Below are 15,584 nucleotides of genomic sequence, written 5' to 3' on the forward strand. Positions count from 1 at the left end.
GTAACGACTGCTTTCATAGACATAATTATATCCCTCAAGTAAACACAAATGCCTAGAAAACTCATGGAAATTCATTGGTCGAGTGATGAGGGAAGCCTGGAAATTCTGTGTTTGACCTGTAGTGAATGAGAGAGCAGATAAAGAGAGTTGTCATCAGCTCAAATAGCTGTTCATCAGCAGCATCCAGCATGCTCTTGAGAAGAGCTCATTGAGTTGGTAGGCTTGAGGGGCTCCCAGAGGAACACTCCAGTCAGGATGTAATTCTTGGGGCCAAGAGCTAATTCTGTGCTCTCTGCCCTCCTTCTTCCATCTACTTCACGTAAAAGCACCTGCATCTGTAAGTGGGCCATCAGCCCTTATTATAGGTCACTAGAGTGGTCCCACATGCCTCAAGCTTTACTTCAGAGAGTAGGGAGATATCCCATGATTCCCTTCTGCATGTGTCTTGACAGGAGGAAGAGGAGGAGATCAAAGCTGAGATCAACATGCTGAAGAAATACTCTCACCACAGGAACATCGCCACCTACTATGGTGCCTTCATTAAAAAGAACCCTCCCGGTGTGGATGACCAGCTGTGGGTGAGTACCGTGTCCCACAGTGCCAGAGGAGATAGAGAGAGCGTATCCATCTGTGCTTCAAACACACTGCCCTGTGTATATGTGGTCTTTTATGGGCCCATGGGGAAGTGTATGATAAATGGGCCTTGAATGAACATTGATGAACAGGAATCAAAGCACCGTTGTCTCTCCTACAGACTTGTTGTCATGGAGAGTTAATGGAGCTCTGTGCTGGGAAAAGTTAAGGACTTTGTAAAGGCTGTGAAGCCTTTTTATAAAGATTGGAATAACAGAATTTGTCTATTTTTATGTACTCTTCACAGTGTTTCTGCAGAGTTGTGTGTTAATGGGTGCTTAAATGTAGTGGCTGACCATAAGTTTGCCAAAACCAATATTTAGAGATAAGGGTGGCCTATAACGAAATAATGATGATATAGTATTATAAATTAGTGGTTCTCAACCAGGGAACCGGGTACCGCTAAAGGAGGTTAGCAAACTTCCACGGATGATTTAAAATTACATTAAAAAATATTAAATCAAGGTTGTTGTTTTTTTTTTTTCATTTATTAAAAATTCCAATCAAATGTGCACATCTAGCCTGCCAAAAGCTCAATGCAGGTGCTCAACCACAAAAAATTTCAAACAGGGAAATCAAAGTTGGCACACCACAGCTTGAAAAGTAGAAGAATATTTAATTATGTTCTCACCACAGGTGAGGTTTTGAGCCTAAAAGCTCTTCATCAGACAATGTTTTTATATTTCATTTATTAAAATGATATAATTTACAATGTTTGAAAATGGGAAAAAAAAATCCTTTTTTATTTTCCCCCTCAACAACCGTTTTAATGGAAAAACATAGTTCTTAAAACTTCTGGAGTCACAAAATTAATTTTGGTTATTTATTTGAATAAACTCCCAGTTTGTGTTAATAAAGCAGTTTAATAATTAGCAGCTTTGTCATAATTACAGCAGAAACACCAGAAGAAATATCATAGCCTATATGGACCTTTCAAATTTTGTGTTCGACAATTGATGGGCCTTCGATTTAAAGAGATTAGACTGAGAACCACTGCTATAAATAATAATGAATTTAATTATACCAATGAGACCAATATATATATTTTTTTATAAATGAAACAAACACTTATTTTACACAAAAGGCTCACTAGAAAATATTTAGTAATACTTACGGTATACAATAGTAATAATCCAGTAAAAAATATGTTTGATTTTACTGTGTTTTAATGGATAGGTCTATTACCATTTAAAAGCAACTACACTATTTGTCAAAATTATGACCGAAATTGAGTCTCTAGACTGTGATCTATCTTGTGAAAGACTGATTTGTCTGAGCTATGCTCAGATTTGGAGAAAACTTGGGTGAGAAAATTGTTATCAAATCAATTAAATTTAAAACTTGGAAGTCATTTTCACAGTTCCAGTGGTGTAGTTACTGTATTTTGCCTTTCTAGTGATAGTGTTTAGCCTACACTCTCAGACAAAAGGTACAGAACTGTCACTGGGGCGGTACCCTTTCAAACGGTACTAATATGTAGTTTTAAAGTACTAATGCACCTGTAAGGTACTAATATGCACCAACAAATGTGTACCTTTTTAGCTTTTGTAACTTAGGGTTTCACCCCAGTAACAGCTATTTATCTTTTTTTTTTTTTTTTGAGAGTGTATAATGAAGTAAGTACTGATCTCAGTAATAAGTCAAGAGAGGGCATTCTTTATGTGTGCTGTCTAGACATATTCTTTCACTCCATCTTTACTTTTCTTGTCCATATTTTCCTCTCCTACCAACTCTTTCCCTCTTCCACTTCCCTTCTCTTCCTCAGCTGAAAGACAGGACAGGACAGGTCTGATAGTGGCAGGGTAATTTGTGTTGTTTATCAGCAGCTGCAGGGACACACAGGGGCACGTAGATGAAGCGCTCCACCAATAAAGATAGACATCGCAGGAAATGAAGTGAATTTGTGACACATCTCAGCACTGAGTGACAGCTCTTGAATGGGCAGACCTTTCAGATGAAGGGTGACATTCCCTCTGCTGTAAGACTCGAGGGCCACAAACCTCTTCAGCATTCCCTCTGACCTGCCAATCAAAAGCCCAAAGACATAGAGATTTTTGCATGATCAAGTGATTGAAACCCACATTCAATTTTGGTCCTGCTCTTCAGGTAGGTGACGTGCATGTTTCCAAGGGAATCCATTCACCCTGGCACTCAAAGCTTCAGAGCTGCTCTTGCATAAGCACTTTCTATTTTCCGATTGCTCACACCGACTTGCTCGCACCAACTTAACACAGCAGTTAGTGCTGTGGACTCTAAATTAAACTTGAAGCCTATAAATTACTCCTTCAGTTTTGTGCTAGTGCACAAAGATTAGTTTGCAGCACATTGCACATTCTTTTCAGTCTGTTGAAGAGGACATAGAGGCAATGAAAGCCTGCCCTTTAAAAAAGACCAGCTTACACCAGCGTGTCATTTTCACATTTCTTTAGGCTGGTTTTTGCTGGACTAACTGTTAGAGCTCCTTTTCAAACAGCAAGGTTGACTAAAAAAGGCTTGTGTAACATGGACATAAGGGTGGCCGTTTCATGGTGTGGTCAAATGGTGAAGCATTTACTATTATATAAAACAAACAAAAATACTAACATTTAACTATTTTTAGTACAATTTAAGTAATTCAGTTAATAAAATAAGCAGTTTCACATATTCTTTAGCTGGTTAGTTGGTTTAGGTATCAGAACCCCCAGCATCAAACACAGCGTATGCTGGTCTTTTCAAAGCAGTGAACTGAGGTAATTGAGTTTTGATACTGTCGAGATCCGTGTTGCTGTGAAAATGCCTAAACATCACGCAGTCCTACTGTATGTGCACTTCTCTGTCTAGGACACGCATTGGTGCTGAATCACAGCCTACGACTGAGTGTGATAGTCTGTGAAAATGAGTCAGCGTCTTAAAATAGAGAAGCACCATCACCCAAAACACAGCCTCATCAGCAGTGCTCAATGATCTCATTCTTCCTCCTTTATGGCATCCTAGACAGAAAAATAGCAAGGTTCTCATGATTCATAAAGTATTAAAGATGTCAAGCAGCACATGATGTCTCTTAATGTGTGTTGTTGTGGTTTTGTATCTCGTAAGTGGATTATAATTTGCTTAGACCTCAAGATTACCGATCTTAACTTCAGCTGTTCTTACACAGTGCATTTATCCTGGATTAAACTTCACGATTCTTAAAGGGATAGTTCATCCAAAAAATGTTGTTGTCGTTCAACAGTTCACTCACCCTCATGATCTTCCATACCTGTATGAATTTCTTACTTCTGTTGAACACAAAAGAAGATATTTTGAAAAATGTTGGTAACCAAACAGTTGCTGGTAGCTATTGACTATTGAGCTATTGTGTGGTTGAGCACACATCTCTGACGTGTATTTGAACCTGAGGGCTCATGACTAGACAGGACACTTTCCACTGAAGTGCGATTAGAGGAGCTAAAAGCACAGGTCACTTCCAATTACAACAGAATAATGCTAAATCTGAGGGCTTGAGAATCATCTAGCTGATTAGCTACATTTTGCAGCCATTTCCATATCCACAACTGCTGTGTTTTGTTCATTTGTTGTGTGTATAAAGCAGAATGCAGAATAGTAGTATAGAGGGATTTACTTTCAAAATATTGTTGCTTTTGCAGTAACTAGCTATTTTGTAGCAAACAGTGTTGCAGCATGACAAATCACTAGTAACTTGGCTATGGTTTCAAGATACTACTGTAGCTTAGTTGTTTTTGTTGTGGAAAGATGTGTTTTCAGGGTTTTATACAAACAACTGTCAGGTACACACACAACAGTGCAGTCTATTTAATGGGCCGTACTTGTCATTTTCATTTGCAGCAAATGAAATATAGCTTCTATGCTGAGTAAATTCCATTAGATAGGTGTTTAAAGAACTTAGGTGTTTCTCAAAACAAATTTTCACTGATTTCTGTACTAGAACAGTAGATGTAGTTATTTGTCAGTTGCCCTTTTCATGAGAACAAATCCTGTTTTCATCTGTAAGAGTTCATTGCCTCCACCCGGGAAAACAAATTGGCAAAGATTGATGGACTGATTAACATACTCCTTTTGTATTATGGGCATATCTTTATTACAGAAATATCATCTTTTTCTTACCCCTTATTACCCTTCCCCTTAGTACAAATAATCATAACAACTGAAGAAAGGAAATTAACTTGACTTCAATTAATCTTCCAAGGATGTGTGACAGTCACTTGAGTTTAAGTTTGAAGTGTTATTGTGTTCTTTGTTCTTTTTTTTCTTTCTTTTCTTTTCACTCCTTTATATTTAGTTCTATTTTGGTATGTTTTGTGTGTTTTGTTTTGTTTTGTCGATCACTTTTTATTTATACCAAGACATGCAGTTCTAGATTTATAATCAGTTGCATCTTAAATGACATTCACATCAGATATTAAAGTGAAAATCCCACCTGATCTCTTGTGCTTGCCAGCAAGTTTCATTCTTGCAGCCAAATCAGGTCCAATTAAAGAATGAGTGATGCGGTCTTTTAAACACTGCACGTCTTGGGTCTGAAAGACATGGACCGGTGGGAGAGGAGGGGATCAGATCTTCAGTGCATGACGACGGTGACAGGCTTTTCCTCCTGTCTGCTTCATTTATCCCAGCATCCACTTGCATATTAATGGACAGCTCCCACACTCTCTCTCTCAGCCTGCGGTTGAGCAGTGCTCAAAGATTTATGTCCTCCATTTGAATGTCCCTACTTGGGTGTTTGTGCTAAATGCTGCAATATTTATCATGTTTTTAATGATCTGTGGAACTTTCATCTGTCTTAATTTATAATAAAATCCACCCAGTGCTCAATGGGGCATAATCCCATGAATCCCATGAAATAGTAACAGGCTGATTAAAGCAGGTGGTCCCTATTGTGCTGTTTGTTTGTTCTGGTTTTGTTTGTGGGTGTTTGTGGTTTAAGTGAGTTGTTCTAATATATTTTGGTTAAGCAAATGGGAGGCGGGGGTAAAATCAAGTTAAATGGGGTAACTGCACAGACATGAGATACAGGGGGCTAAGAGTTGTTGAAAGGACAAATATGATTTGCAGGAGTTGACTAGTGTTGTCTCCTCTACAGCTGGTGATGGAGTTCTGTGGCGCAGGCTCAGTGACAGACCTGATCAAGAACACCAAGGGCAACTCGCTGAGGGAAGACTGGGCTGCCTACATTAGCAGAGAGATCCTCAGGGTAACGGCTCAAGTCACCGTGCTTTATTCACTGTTTGCTGCTGGAAAAAACAGCTTAAGGTGTTTAAACTAGCATTTGGAACATGCTTGCTGTTTTAGGTAAACCAACTACTGAGATCCACTAGCTGATCCAGCATATTCTGGCCAAAAAGAAAAAAAAAAAAACCGTGGTCCCAAAAGGTGTCTAGATAAAAAAAAAATAATAATAAAAAAAAGTTACAATTTGTTACATGAGTAATTTCGCCAAATAATTAGAGTAATAATATAAATCTACTGTATATACTGTTGTTTTTTTCTTTTGAAAGGGAAATTATTTTTTGTAGAATTATGAAGCCACTCTTTCATACAACAATAGTTCATAGTGAGCACAGGCTGCCAAGCTCCAAAAGTGATAGAAAGCACCATAAAACTAAACAGTACAATTCATCTGCTGTGATACAAGTGTATTTCAACCATCTAATGAAATACTCTACTGTTCAAAGGTTTAGGGTCACTTTTAATATTTTTGTATATTTTTATTATTATTATTATTATTATTTTAGAATTCTTTGATTTATATAAAGTTTCAAAGAACTGCATTTATTTTAAATTGAATTTTTTTTAGCAATGTGAAAAAGTTTACTGTCAATTTAATGTGTCTTTGCTGAATAAAACTATTAATTTTACTAATCCCAAAATGTTTAAATATAATATAGTATGCATTCAGAAGACCTTAAATCTAGAGCGTGAATCATTTTGTGTTCCAAAGAAAAACAATGCAGGTTTAAATCTACTTGAGGTTGACTAAATAATAGTAAAGAATGACAACTGTTGTTCAGTGTTTTTGACAACTATTCTTTTAAGGCATATCTTAAAAATTTTTAAATGTCATAGCATTAGATGACACATTATCAAACCAAGTGGCATTTATTTTAAAGAAAGACAAAACACCAAGAACTGTTCAAAAATAATATTTCACAAAAAAAGATTTGTTACATTTTAGTTGTTAAATTTAATTTATTAACTGTACCCATTCACAACCTAGTTTGTGAATGAAGGATTCTGCCATTCACTTGTCCTTTTTTCTCTCCTAATTCAAGTTTGTCTCTCTTTCAGGGGCTCACTCATCTCCACCATCACAAAGTCATCCACAGAGACATCAAAGGACAGAATGTGCTGCTAACAGAGAACGCAGAGGTCAAACTAGGTAAGAGCACAGCCCTGTGGCTAGGATAACTTTGCATGGCATTTACGGGCCTCGCTGCGACTGTGCAGAGAAGGTTTCAAAGCAAAGGAATGTGAAAGAAGCACGGTGTCACAGTCTTCAGTGGGTGTGCCCAGGAGGGCCACCAGATGACTGTGTTCTGGGAGCACATGGCTTGTGTTGTGTTTGTCTGTTGCCATGTGCTCTCTCCTGTCTATTGTCTTGCCCCTCCCATCTTGTTACCTCGTTATTGTTTAAGTTGCTCCACCTGTGTCTCCCTCGTTAGCCTCCTCGTTTGGTTCCTATTTATTCTCCTGGTGTCTGTCATCCTGTGCTGATCCGTCATTTCTCATTGTGTGTGTTTCGTGTCTGCATGTGGTGCCGCTTTAGGCTTGCCTGTCTGTTTTTCCCCCTCGGGGTGGTTTGAGTTTGTTTTTGTTTCATTTTTGATTAAAATAAATAACCATTTCTCCTGCAATTGAGTCCTCGCTTCATCTCCCCGCACGCACCGTGACACACGGCCCAGCAATGCTGATGTGCTGTTGCCTTTTAGCAGCGCCCCCTTTAAGGCTCAGCGAGGAAATTAGCATTGACTGTGAGAGAGTAGGCTGGATCAGAGGTAAATCAATTAGCCTGTGTGGGGTAAATAATTGATCATCCTTTAGTTGTCAGTGTTACTCTAGCTGATTTCATAACTATGCTGAATGCTAAAGGTTTGTGATTGTGAAAGGAGCTTTTCAAAACAAATAGTTTCTTTTCTCTGTCTCTCTGCCTTGAGAACATTTGTTTTTATCTGATCCCATTACATCTCCATGTTTAGTGTGAGGAGAGGCCAATTACCTGAGAGCACAGGCACTCGCATGTCAGCGCACCTATTTGATTTATCACATGTAAATGTTTTAAATTTTCATTTTAGCATGTCTAGTTAAACTAGCTTATGTAATTCAAATTCTTTACGGAAAGACATCTATCTTGACAACTTGCACGGCACTAACCACAACTGCATCAGCTGTTGATTTTTTCAATGTGGCGCTGTAGCATATTGTGTTAACGTATTAAGCTTCCAGTGAGAAGCAGTTGGTCTACACTGAATGCAAAATTGTACATTAAACGTCAAATACTTTTGATTGGCTGCGATTGTATGATGGACCATTTTGGACCGGTGAAATTCCACTGTGTGCGGGGCCACTCAGCATAAAGTTGTGGTCACCTTTGTGAAATTTTGATGAAATTTTGCGGACACAAAAGGTCCTTTGTCAATAGTATAGCGATAAAGCACTGCTCACACAGAATTCGCTTGCTGTTGGTCAACACAGCAAATTTTTTGTTTTGGGTAATACATTTTGTTGGCTGAACAATCTGTTTGTTTTAAAATAACAGTACAGTCCATTGAATGCACTGTACTTCTATCCCTCACAGCCTTTTTTCATTCCTGTTAAATATTAAATATGGTGCTACCCTGACTAGTTCTTACAGTTAGTCCCACCTGTCGTACCTCTGTAGCTCTCAGCATTTGCTTAACACTGATCAGACTGCTTTCCTCTTCATCGATTTCATCTCAACCCCAGTGGACTTCGGTGTGAGTGCACAGCTGGACCGCACCGTGAGCCGCAGGAACACTTTCATCGGCACTCCTTATTGGATGGCACCAGAGGTCATCGCGTGTGATGAGAACCCTGATGCCACATATGACTATAAGGTGAGCTCTCCTTACTCAGAAATGCATAATCTGTAACATATGATACGCTGTTCTTGAAGTGATAATCAAGTGTCTCACATTGTGAGAAAACACATTAATATACATAAATTCATTTTGGATGTTGCTGTGCTGCTGCAGCCAATGAAAATGCTGCTCTAAAAGAGCAAAACAACAGAGCGCTTTCATTTCAAATTGGTCTGCAGTGATTTAGCCGAGAGGAGAATATTGATCACGACTCCTCAGTTTACTCAATACACATGTGTGCATATGCAATCAAAATCGAATAAACTCGCCTTGGTAACAATTTAGTCACCATTATCCACAAATCACTCGCGCTAATACAGTGATCCGTGCTGTGGCTGGCAGTGTTGATAATGTCACTATAACAGGACACACACTCATCCTCCCTTTTCCTGTCCAAAGAAATATTGGCCTGTTTCTTTTTAGCATTAAGCTCTAGTCTGTTTCAGTGCATGTTTAAAAATTCATCCCTGGTTTAACTCAAAGCTCAGACAAATGTAAAGAAAGACAGTGATTTTATTGCAGTATGAAATATCATCTGTGTGCAGTGGTTTTACTCACTGCCGCATGGCATTTATATTGGCATATCAAATTGCCTGCATGTCATAGGCATAATGCTCAGCACCACTGATAAAAGCCTATGCTGTATTAGGTTTGCCCACCTCCTGTTCAATTTTTTTTTCTTCCCTTTTTCAGCAAATCCTCTGTGAAAGGACTTTTGAATAGTTTAAGTTAAATATATGAGCCGTTTTATTTTTGTTCATTTTAGTTGAGATTTTTTTTTCTAACCCTGTTACTTATATTTAATTATATTATAATTATAAAAAATTAAGTAGACATTAAAAATATTATTAAATAAATGTTAAATAACCAAGAAAAGGTCCGAATTATGTTGCTACCTGAAGGTCACAATTTTGAGTAAAATTTATTTTTCTTGAGATGGAGGGGAAATGCAAAATGTGGCACATCTAAATAGTGTTTTTTGATCATTAAAATTAGATTATAATTGACATGTTTTTTAAATTAATTTATTTACTGCAATTAGTTTTGTTTTGTTTGTTTTTATCACCAGATCTGAATTAGATTTTTTATTTTTATTAGAAAATTGACATTTTGTCTGATTTTAATTAACTGATTGCAGTCGAGGTCAAGACCAGTGAGGTTTTTAAGGGGAATACAGACATTTGATGCGTTTAAAGCTAGTTACTTTTCATGCTAGGTTAATTGTGTGTTAGAAAATAGTTTATTTAATATTTAATCGAACTTTTTTTTTTTATCTAATGCTAAAAAAAGTCATGTGACACTAGTTTAATTTCTGCCTTGAAATAAAAGAGCATCAGCAGCGTGAGTCTATCTTTCCTCTGTCAGATGATAGAAGGGTGAAGTCTTAGGGGAAACTTTCACTCATCTTTATGTTTTGAAATGTAATGTGGACAAATCATCAACAGATTTCATTAGAATCCATCAGACTGTTTCGTTGTGTACTGACAGCAGTTCCAGAGTGTAACGGAGCCGACGAGAAGAGAGACGTGTGGATCCATCTGCAAAGCTTTTATTTAAAGGCGTGGTCATAAAACAGGCAAGGTTCAGACAATGGCAAACAGGTATATGAGGACAAGACGAAGAGTAATTCAAAACGGGCGTGAGTCAGTCGACAGCAAACGTTATCCAGAGGGCTTGATGAGAGGCAATCCAATAACACGAGCAATAGTCCAGGCAGGAGCAAACAGAGTCCGAACGGCGAGACAAAAGGGCAATCCGAGAAACACAGGCAGGAATCAAAACACGAGAAAACAGGCAAGGCAAGACTAAGACTAAACTATGAAAACTAGAAATGGCTCCGTAGAGTAGCTATCGCTAGGTGAGTGATATGCGCTAAACAATACTCGGCGTTGAATGGTGGTGTGAGACTGATTTATATATTGTGTGTTATTGGTAGCAGCTGTGTGTTATTGGTTTCAGGTGAGATTGTAATTAGTGCAATGGAGCATGGGAAATGTAGTCCAGGGTGATGTGTAACAGTCTGTGTAGTGTGAGAGTCAATGTAGTGAGCGGGTGACCTCTGGTGGTGAGTGAACGGAAGTTCATAGACCGGATTCGTGACACAGAGAAACTGTCAGGCAGCCAATCTTCCATGGAAGAAAAACAAAAGGTTATCAACACTGGTTTGTTATTTGCATACCTGTGGTTACGTTTGTCTGTAGAGAGAAACAATAAAGTGAATCTGGGTTGGGTGAGTCATTGTGGCTCTGAAGCGAACTATGACTGTTTTAGATTAAAACTGATATCCCAGCATCTGAATAAATGAATTAGCTCTTGTGAATAGCTGATATACCCACACCTGTGAACAGGATCAGGAATTAACCAGTGCACTGGGGAAAAAATGTCTTTGAATGTTACATTTTTTAAAATATATTCAATAATTTTCTATTAGGGATAACTTGTGAGTTTGGTAGAGCCTCCTCCAACATGATAGCTGTCAGATTTGTTCTGTATTCACTGTCTCAGTGACGAGTGTTAAATGTGGAGTTAATAAAAAGTGGATTTTGATGGAAAAAATTAAAATCAGTTCAATTACATCAACATCTACTGTAAAGTTATAGATCTGCATAATCTAACATAAGGACCAGAACATTTTTGCAGAGTGTTTTGTTTTCTGTTGTTACACTTACAGTGCAGCTATAATTATCTAAATTGAGCCTTATTGTCCGACAAGCTGTGTGTGGTATTGGTGAATTGGTAACACTTTAGAATAGGGAACACATTCACTATTTACTAAGAGTTTTCCCTGAACGAACGCCAACATTGCTGCTTATTAATAGTTAATAAGGTAGTTGTTAAGTTTAGGTATGGCGTAGGATTAAGGAATCTAGACTGTGGACATTCAGAATAAGGCATTAATATGTGCTAATACAACAAAAAGTACTAATAAACAGTCAATATGCTAGTAATATGCATGCTAAAAAGCAACTAGTTAATAGCGAGAATTGAACCTTAAAATAAAGTGTTACCACAAAATTTCTAACACTTCCTGTGACCAGTTAATGACAGTTTTGCCAACAATACCCTTTCATGGTGGTAATACAGTAACACACAAGCTGTTATGGCTTATTGCTTTTGATTTTTGAAGATCAAAACATCAAGAAGATCAAGACCTCTTAGATGGGACAGACCAATTTTATACCATTTTAAGGGGCATACAGACATTTGATGTGTTTAGAGCTAGCTACTTTTTTTTATTTTTTATTAGGTTAATTTTATGTTCGTTAATAGTTTATCTAATATTTCTAAACTTCATTTCTGTGATGTCTTAAGTTTTTGTGTCCCATCTCATGTGAAGTGTCCTCTCTCTCTCTCTCTCTTGTGTTTCAGAGTGACCTGTGGTCGCTGGGAATCACAGCCATTGAGATGGCCGAAGGAGCCCCACGTGAGTGAAAGGGCTCACTACTTTGTGTATATTGGGGTTTATGTTATCAGAGAAGAGGTATATACACCATCTAAAGTTACATCAGGTCAGGGCTACTTCATTTTTCAAGGGCATCAAAGCAGAATCCTCACTCATAATTTTTGCGGAAATTTAACAAAATAAATAATTAAATAACCCTGAAGCAGTGCCTACAATGAATTAAATACTTTGCAAATAAATGTACCTTCATTTTAAATTTCTTTTATTTTTTATTTTTTGATGGACGCAAGCCAACGCATAGAAAAAGAGGCCATATGTTGAGTCGCGTTGCATTATGACATCGGCTGAAGCATATGTGAATGTCACAGACCTCTTCCTTGCATCAGTTAGATATATAAGACTGTCCTCTGCGGTCAGAGTCTGCATGAGCCGCTCTCAGTGCAAGGCTGTCTCACAGATGGCTGAGCAGTGATGGATAGGCAAAAGGGCAGGCAGATTGTAGTGATCTTGTCCTGGCTGGAGAGGGGAATAATCCTGTAGGAAGGTGCCCTGGCTGGGTGGTACTGCTTTGGCCAGGGGACAGAAAGCTGCTGGGCAGTGCACTTGAGGACAAATCTGCCTTTTTTTTTTTTTCAAATATAGTCCATTGGAGAGATGACTCACCATTGTGACTGCTGACAACAAATGGAAATGTGTGTGTGTGTTTGTGCATGTATTTTTGTTGGCACTGGCATATTGGCCCTCAGTATGTAGCAACAGATCTGTGTCCAAAAGTGGCATTGCTGGTCAAACTCACTAAGCCTGACTGTCCTCTAGTTTGGAATGAGCTTGCCATCCCTGCTGCCAGGCTGAAAGACATTGTACCCTCAAACCACGACCATTCTGTGCTGGGAACTCATTGCACCTGCCCATGTAGTCTGATACTTGGCATCTGCGTCTATTCAAGCCACACAATCCTATTCCAGAGTTGGTATTAGCTTAATATTTGTTAGATTTGTTGAAAGCGAGCTGTTGGACTTTGCGCACATGTTGAAAATTGAGTTTTTAACCTCTTGTTGATGCTTGATATTGTTCATGAGCAGTTTTATATTGAGGCATGCTGAAAACGAATGCAGCGCATATGAGAAATAAGTGTATTTTTTAGTGTCAGTTCAAGAAAGCACTTACAGGATATATTACCAGAACTACATGCTTTGACAATGTTCACATGACCTTTTAAATATGGCTCATATCATGCAGGCAATGCTGAGAAACTGACCTACATGTGTAAAACACCCCACCCTGGCATATTCTTCCTAACATCATCAACAAATACCATTATATAATTTAACTTGAACTTATGCACTCGATTTACATTACATTTACATTACATTTAGTCATTTAGCAGACGCTTTTATCCAAAGCGACTTACAAATGAGGACAATAAAAGCAGTCAAAACTAACAAAAGAGCAACAATATATGTGCAAATGACACGTCTCGGTTAGCCTAACGCAGTACATGTAGCAAGGTGTATTTTTATATATATACATATAATATATATATTTAAGCATTATAATTTGCATTTTGGTTTCTGTTGTCACTGTTCAAAACAAGTGTCACAACATTTGAGAGCTAATGTATGTCAATGTATTTTAAATGGTATTGCAAATGTATAAATGGTTTTTATTTTATGTTATATGTTTTATGTTATGTTATGTTATGTTATGTTATGTTATGTTATGTTATGTTATGAAGCACACAATTGGTTTCACATGTGAGGGGAAAAATCCAATTTGAGTGTGAATACAGCACTTATTTAAAAACTTTTGGTAGCCAGCTTTTTATGCACATTTTGAATGGGTGTCATTGTGAGTGCAATACATAATACAAGTCTTTTCTTTATTGTATGTAAGGGATATTAATAATATAAACCATAAATAAATAGCTTTTTGTCAAGGTCCTGATCACTGTCCAATCAGAATGAATTCCAACCAAGAGATAATAAACAGAAATATGCATTCTGCTTTCATGTTTCAGCACATAAACAAACTCTCCTGGATATTTTGTCCTGTCTGTTTCTAAATGTTAGGCTGAGATGTGCCAGACGGTGTTAGACAGCACAAGACATCCAGTGTTAACATTCTCCTCTCTTTCCCCACAGCCCTTTGTGATATGCACCCAATGAGAGCCCTGTTTCTGATCCCTAGAAACCCAGCTCCCAGGCTCAAGTCCAAGAAGTGGTGAGTGCCCCTCTCTTTGTTCACAAAGGTCACAAGGACAGACCCCCAGTCTAGCTTCTGCGAGACCAAACAAGATCTCACAAACACACTGTCCAATCTACTTTTAATCATAAAGTCCTGAACACTTTTACTGTTCACTTCATCTGTCACATGTGATCTTCATCTGGTATGTTGGCCCATTCAAGTGCAAACGCCTTGAGAAAGGTTGCTTGTCAAGCTAGACATACAGGTTTTTATTGTTTAACAGCAACTGATATGTACATGATTCCTTACTTGTAAACATACTTGTAAACAAACTCGCTCTTGCCAGCCAGCTTGATAGACAAAACAAGGAGCGTTCCCCTCAAGCTCTTCCTCATATCTGCAGGTCTAAAAAGTTCCAGTCATTCATTGAGAGCTGTCTGGTGAAAAACCACAACCAGAGGCCCAGCACAGAGCAGCTCCTCAAACATCCCTTTATCAGAGATCTGCCCAACGAGAGACAGATCCGCATTCAACTCAAGGATCACATCGACCGCACCAAGAAGAAGAGAGGCGAGAGAGGTGAGCCTTATTGGCAACCTTATCCGCTTTATTACATTAGCATGTCAAATGAAATATGCCCCATTTTCTCTGCTACTAGTGTTTTCGTTACACGCTTTGTTGAACACACTAAAACAAATGAGCTACCATGAAGATGGAACAGCCATGTGCAGCACACAGCTGAGAAAATACCCTCAGCAGATGCTCTGTCTCTGCTGACATTTAGCATTTATCACATAACACATGACCTCCATTCCCCATTTGGCTTGCCTCCCCCTCCCCATATAGCCCCTTAAATTGCTGCTTAAAGTTATATTATGTAAGAGTTTAGCAGTATTGCCCTACACCAAATGGCCATTTTGATGTATTCTCAAAATAAAGGTTGAAAATGAAGGATGTTGCTGTGCGGTTATAAATAATATTAAGAAGAGAGCTATATGAGAAAATCTAGACCAATTTAAACCAAAGCATTTTAGTAAATCAGTGAATGTCTGTATTTTTAAATATTAATAAAATATACACACTCCGCTGTGGTGACCCCTGATAAAAAAGGGAGCAAGCCGAAGGAAGAGAGAGAGAGAGAATAAAATATACACACTACTGTTTTTTTTAAAGGGGTCATATGATGTTGCTAAATATAACATTATTTTGTGTATTTGGTGTAATGAAATGTGTTTATGCGGTTTAAGGTTAAAAAAACACATTATTTT

At 38.0% G+C, this 15,584-nt stretch overlaps 1 protein-coding gene across 1 annotated transcript in view; it reads left to right on the top strand.

Annotated features, from left to right (window-relative positions):
• The window catches only part of LOC107680235 (TRAF2 and NCK-interacting protein kinase-like), a 67,983-nt gene that overhangs the window by 25,527 nt on the left and 26,872 nt on the right, over window positions 1–15,584 (top strand). The window contains exons 3-9 of the mRNA XM_016476038.1: window positions 453–578; window positions 5,714–5,824; window positions 6,919–7,009; window positions 8,575–8,705; window positions 12,099–12,153; window positions 14,274–14,352; window positions 14,720–14,895. Of these exons, the coding sequence (XP_016331524.1) occupies window positions 453–578; window positions 5,714–5,824; window positions 6,919–7,009; window positions 8,575–8,705; window positions 12,099–12,153; window positions 14,274–14,352; window positions 14,720–14,895 (769 nt within the window). The remainder of the gene's footprint in view (window positions 1–452; window positions 579–5,713; window positions 5,825–6,918; window positions 7,010–8,574; window positions 8,706–12,098; window positions 12,154–14,273; window positions 14,353–14,719; window positions 14,896–15,584) is intronic.

This window comes from Sinocyclocheilus anshuiensis, unplaced genomic scaffold (assembly GCF_001515605.1).
Source record: "Sinocyclocheilus anshuiensis isolate Anshui unplaced genomic scaffold, SAMN03320099.WGS_v1.1 scaffold821, whole genome shotgun sequence".
Lineage (NCBI taxonomy): Eukaryota > Metazoa > Chordata > Actinopteri > Cypriniformes > Cyprinidae > Sinocyclocheilus > Sinocyclocheilus anshuiensis.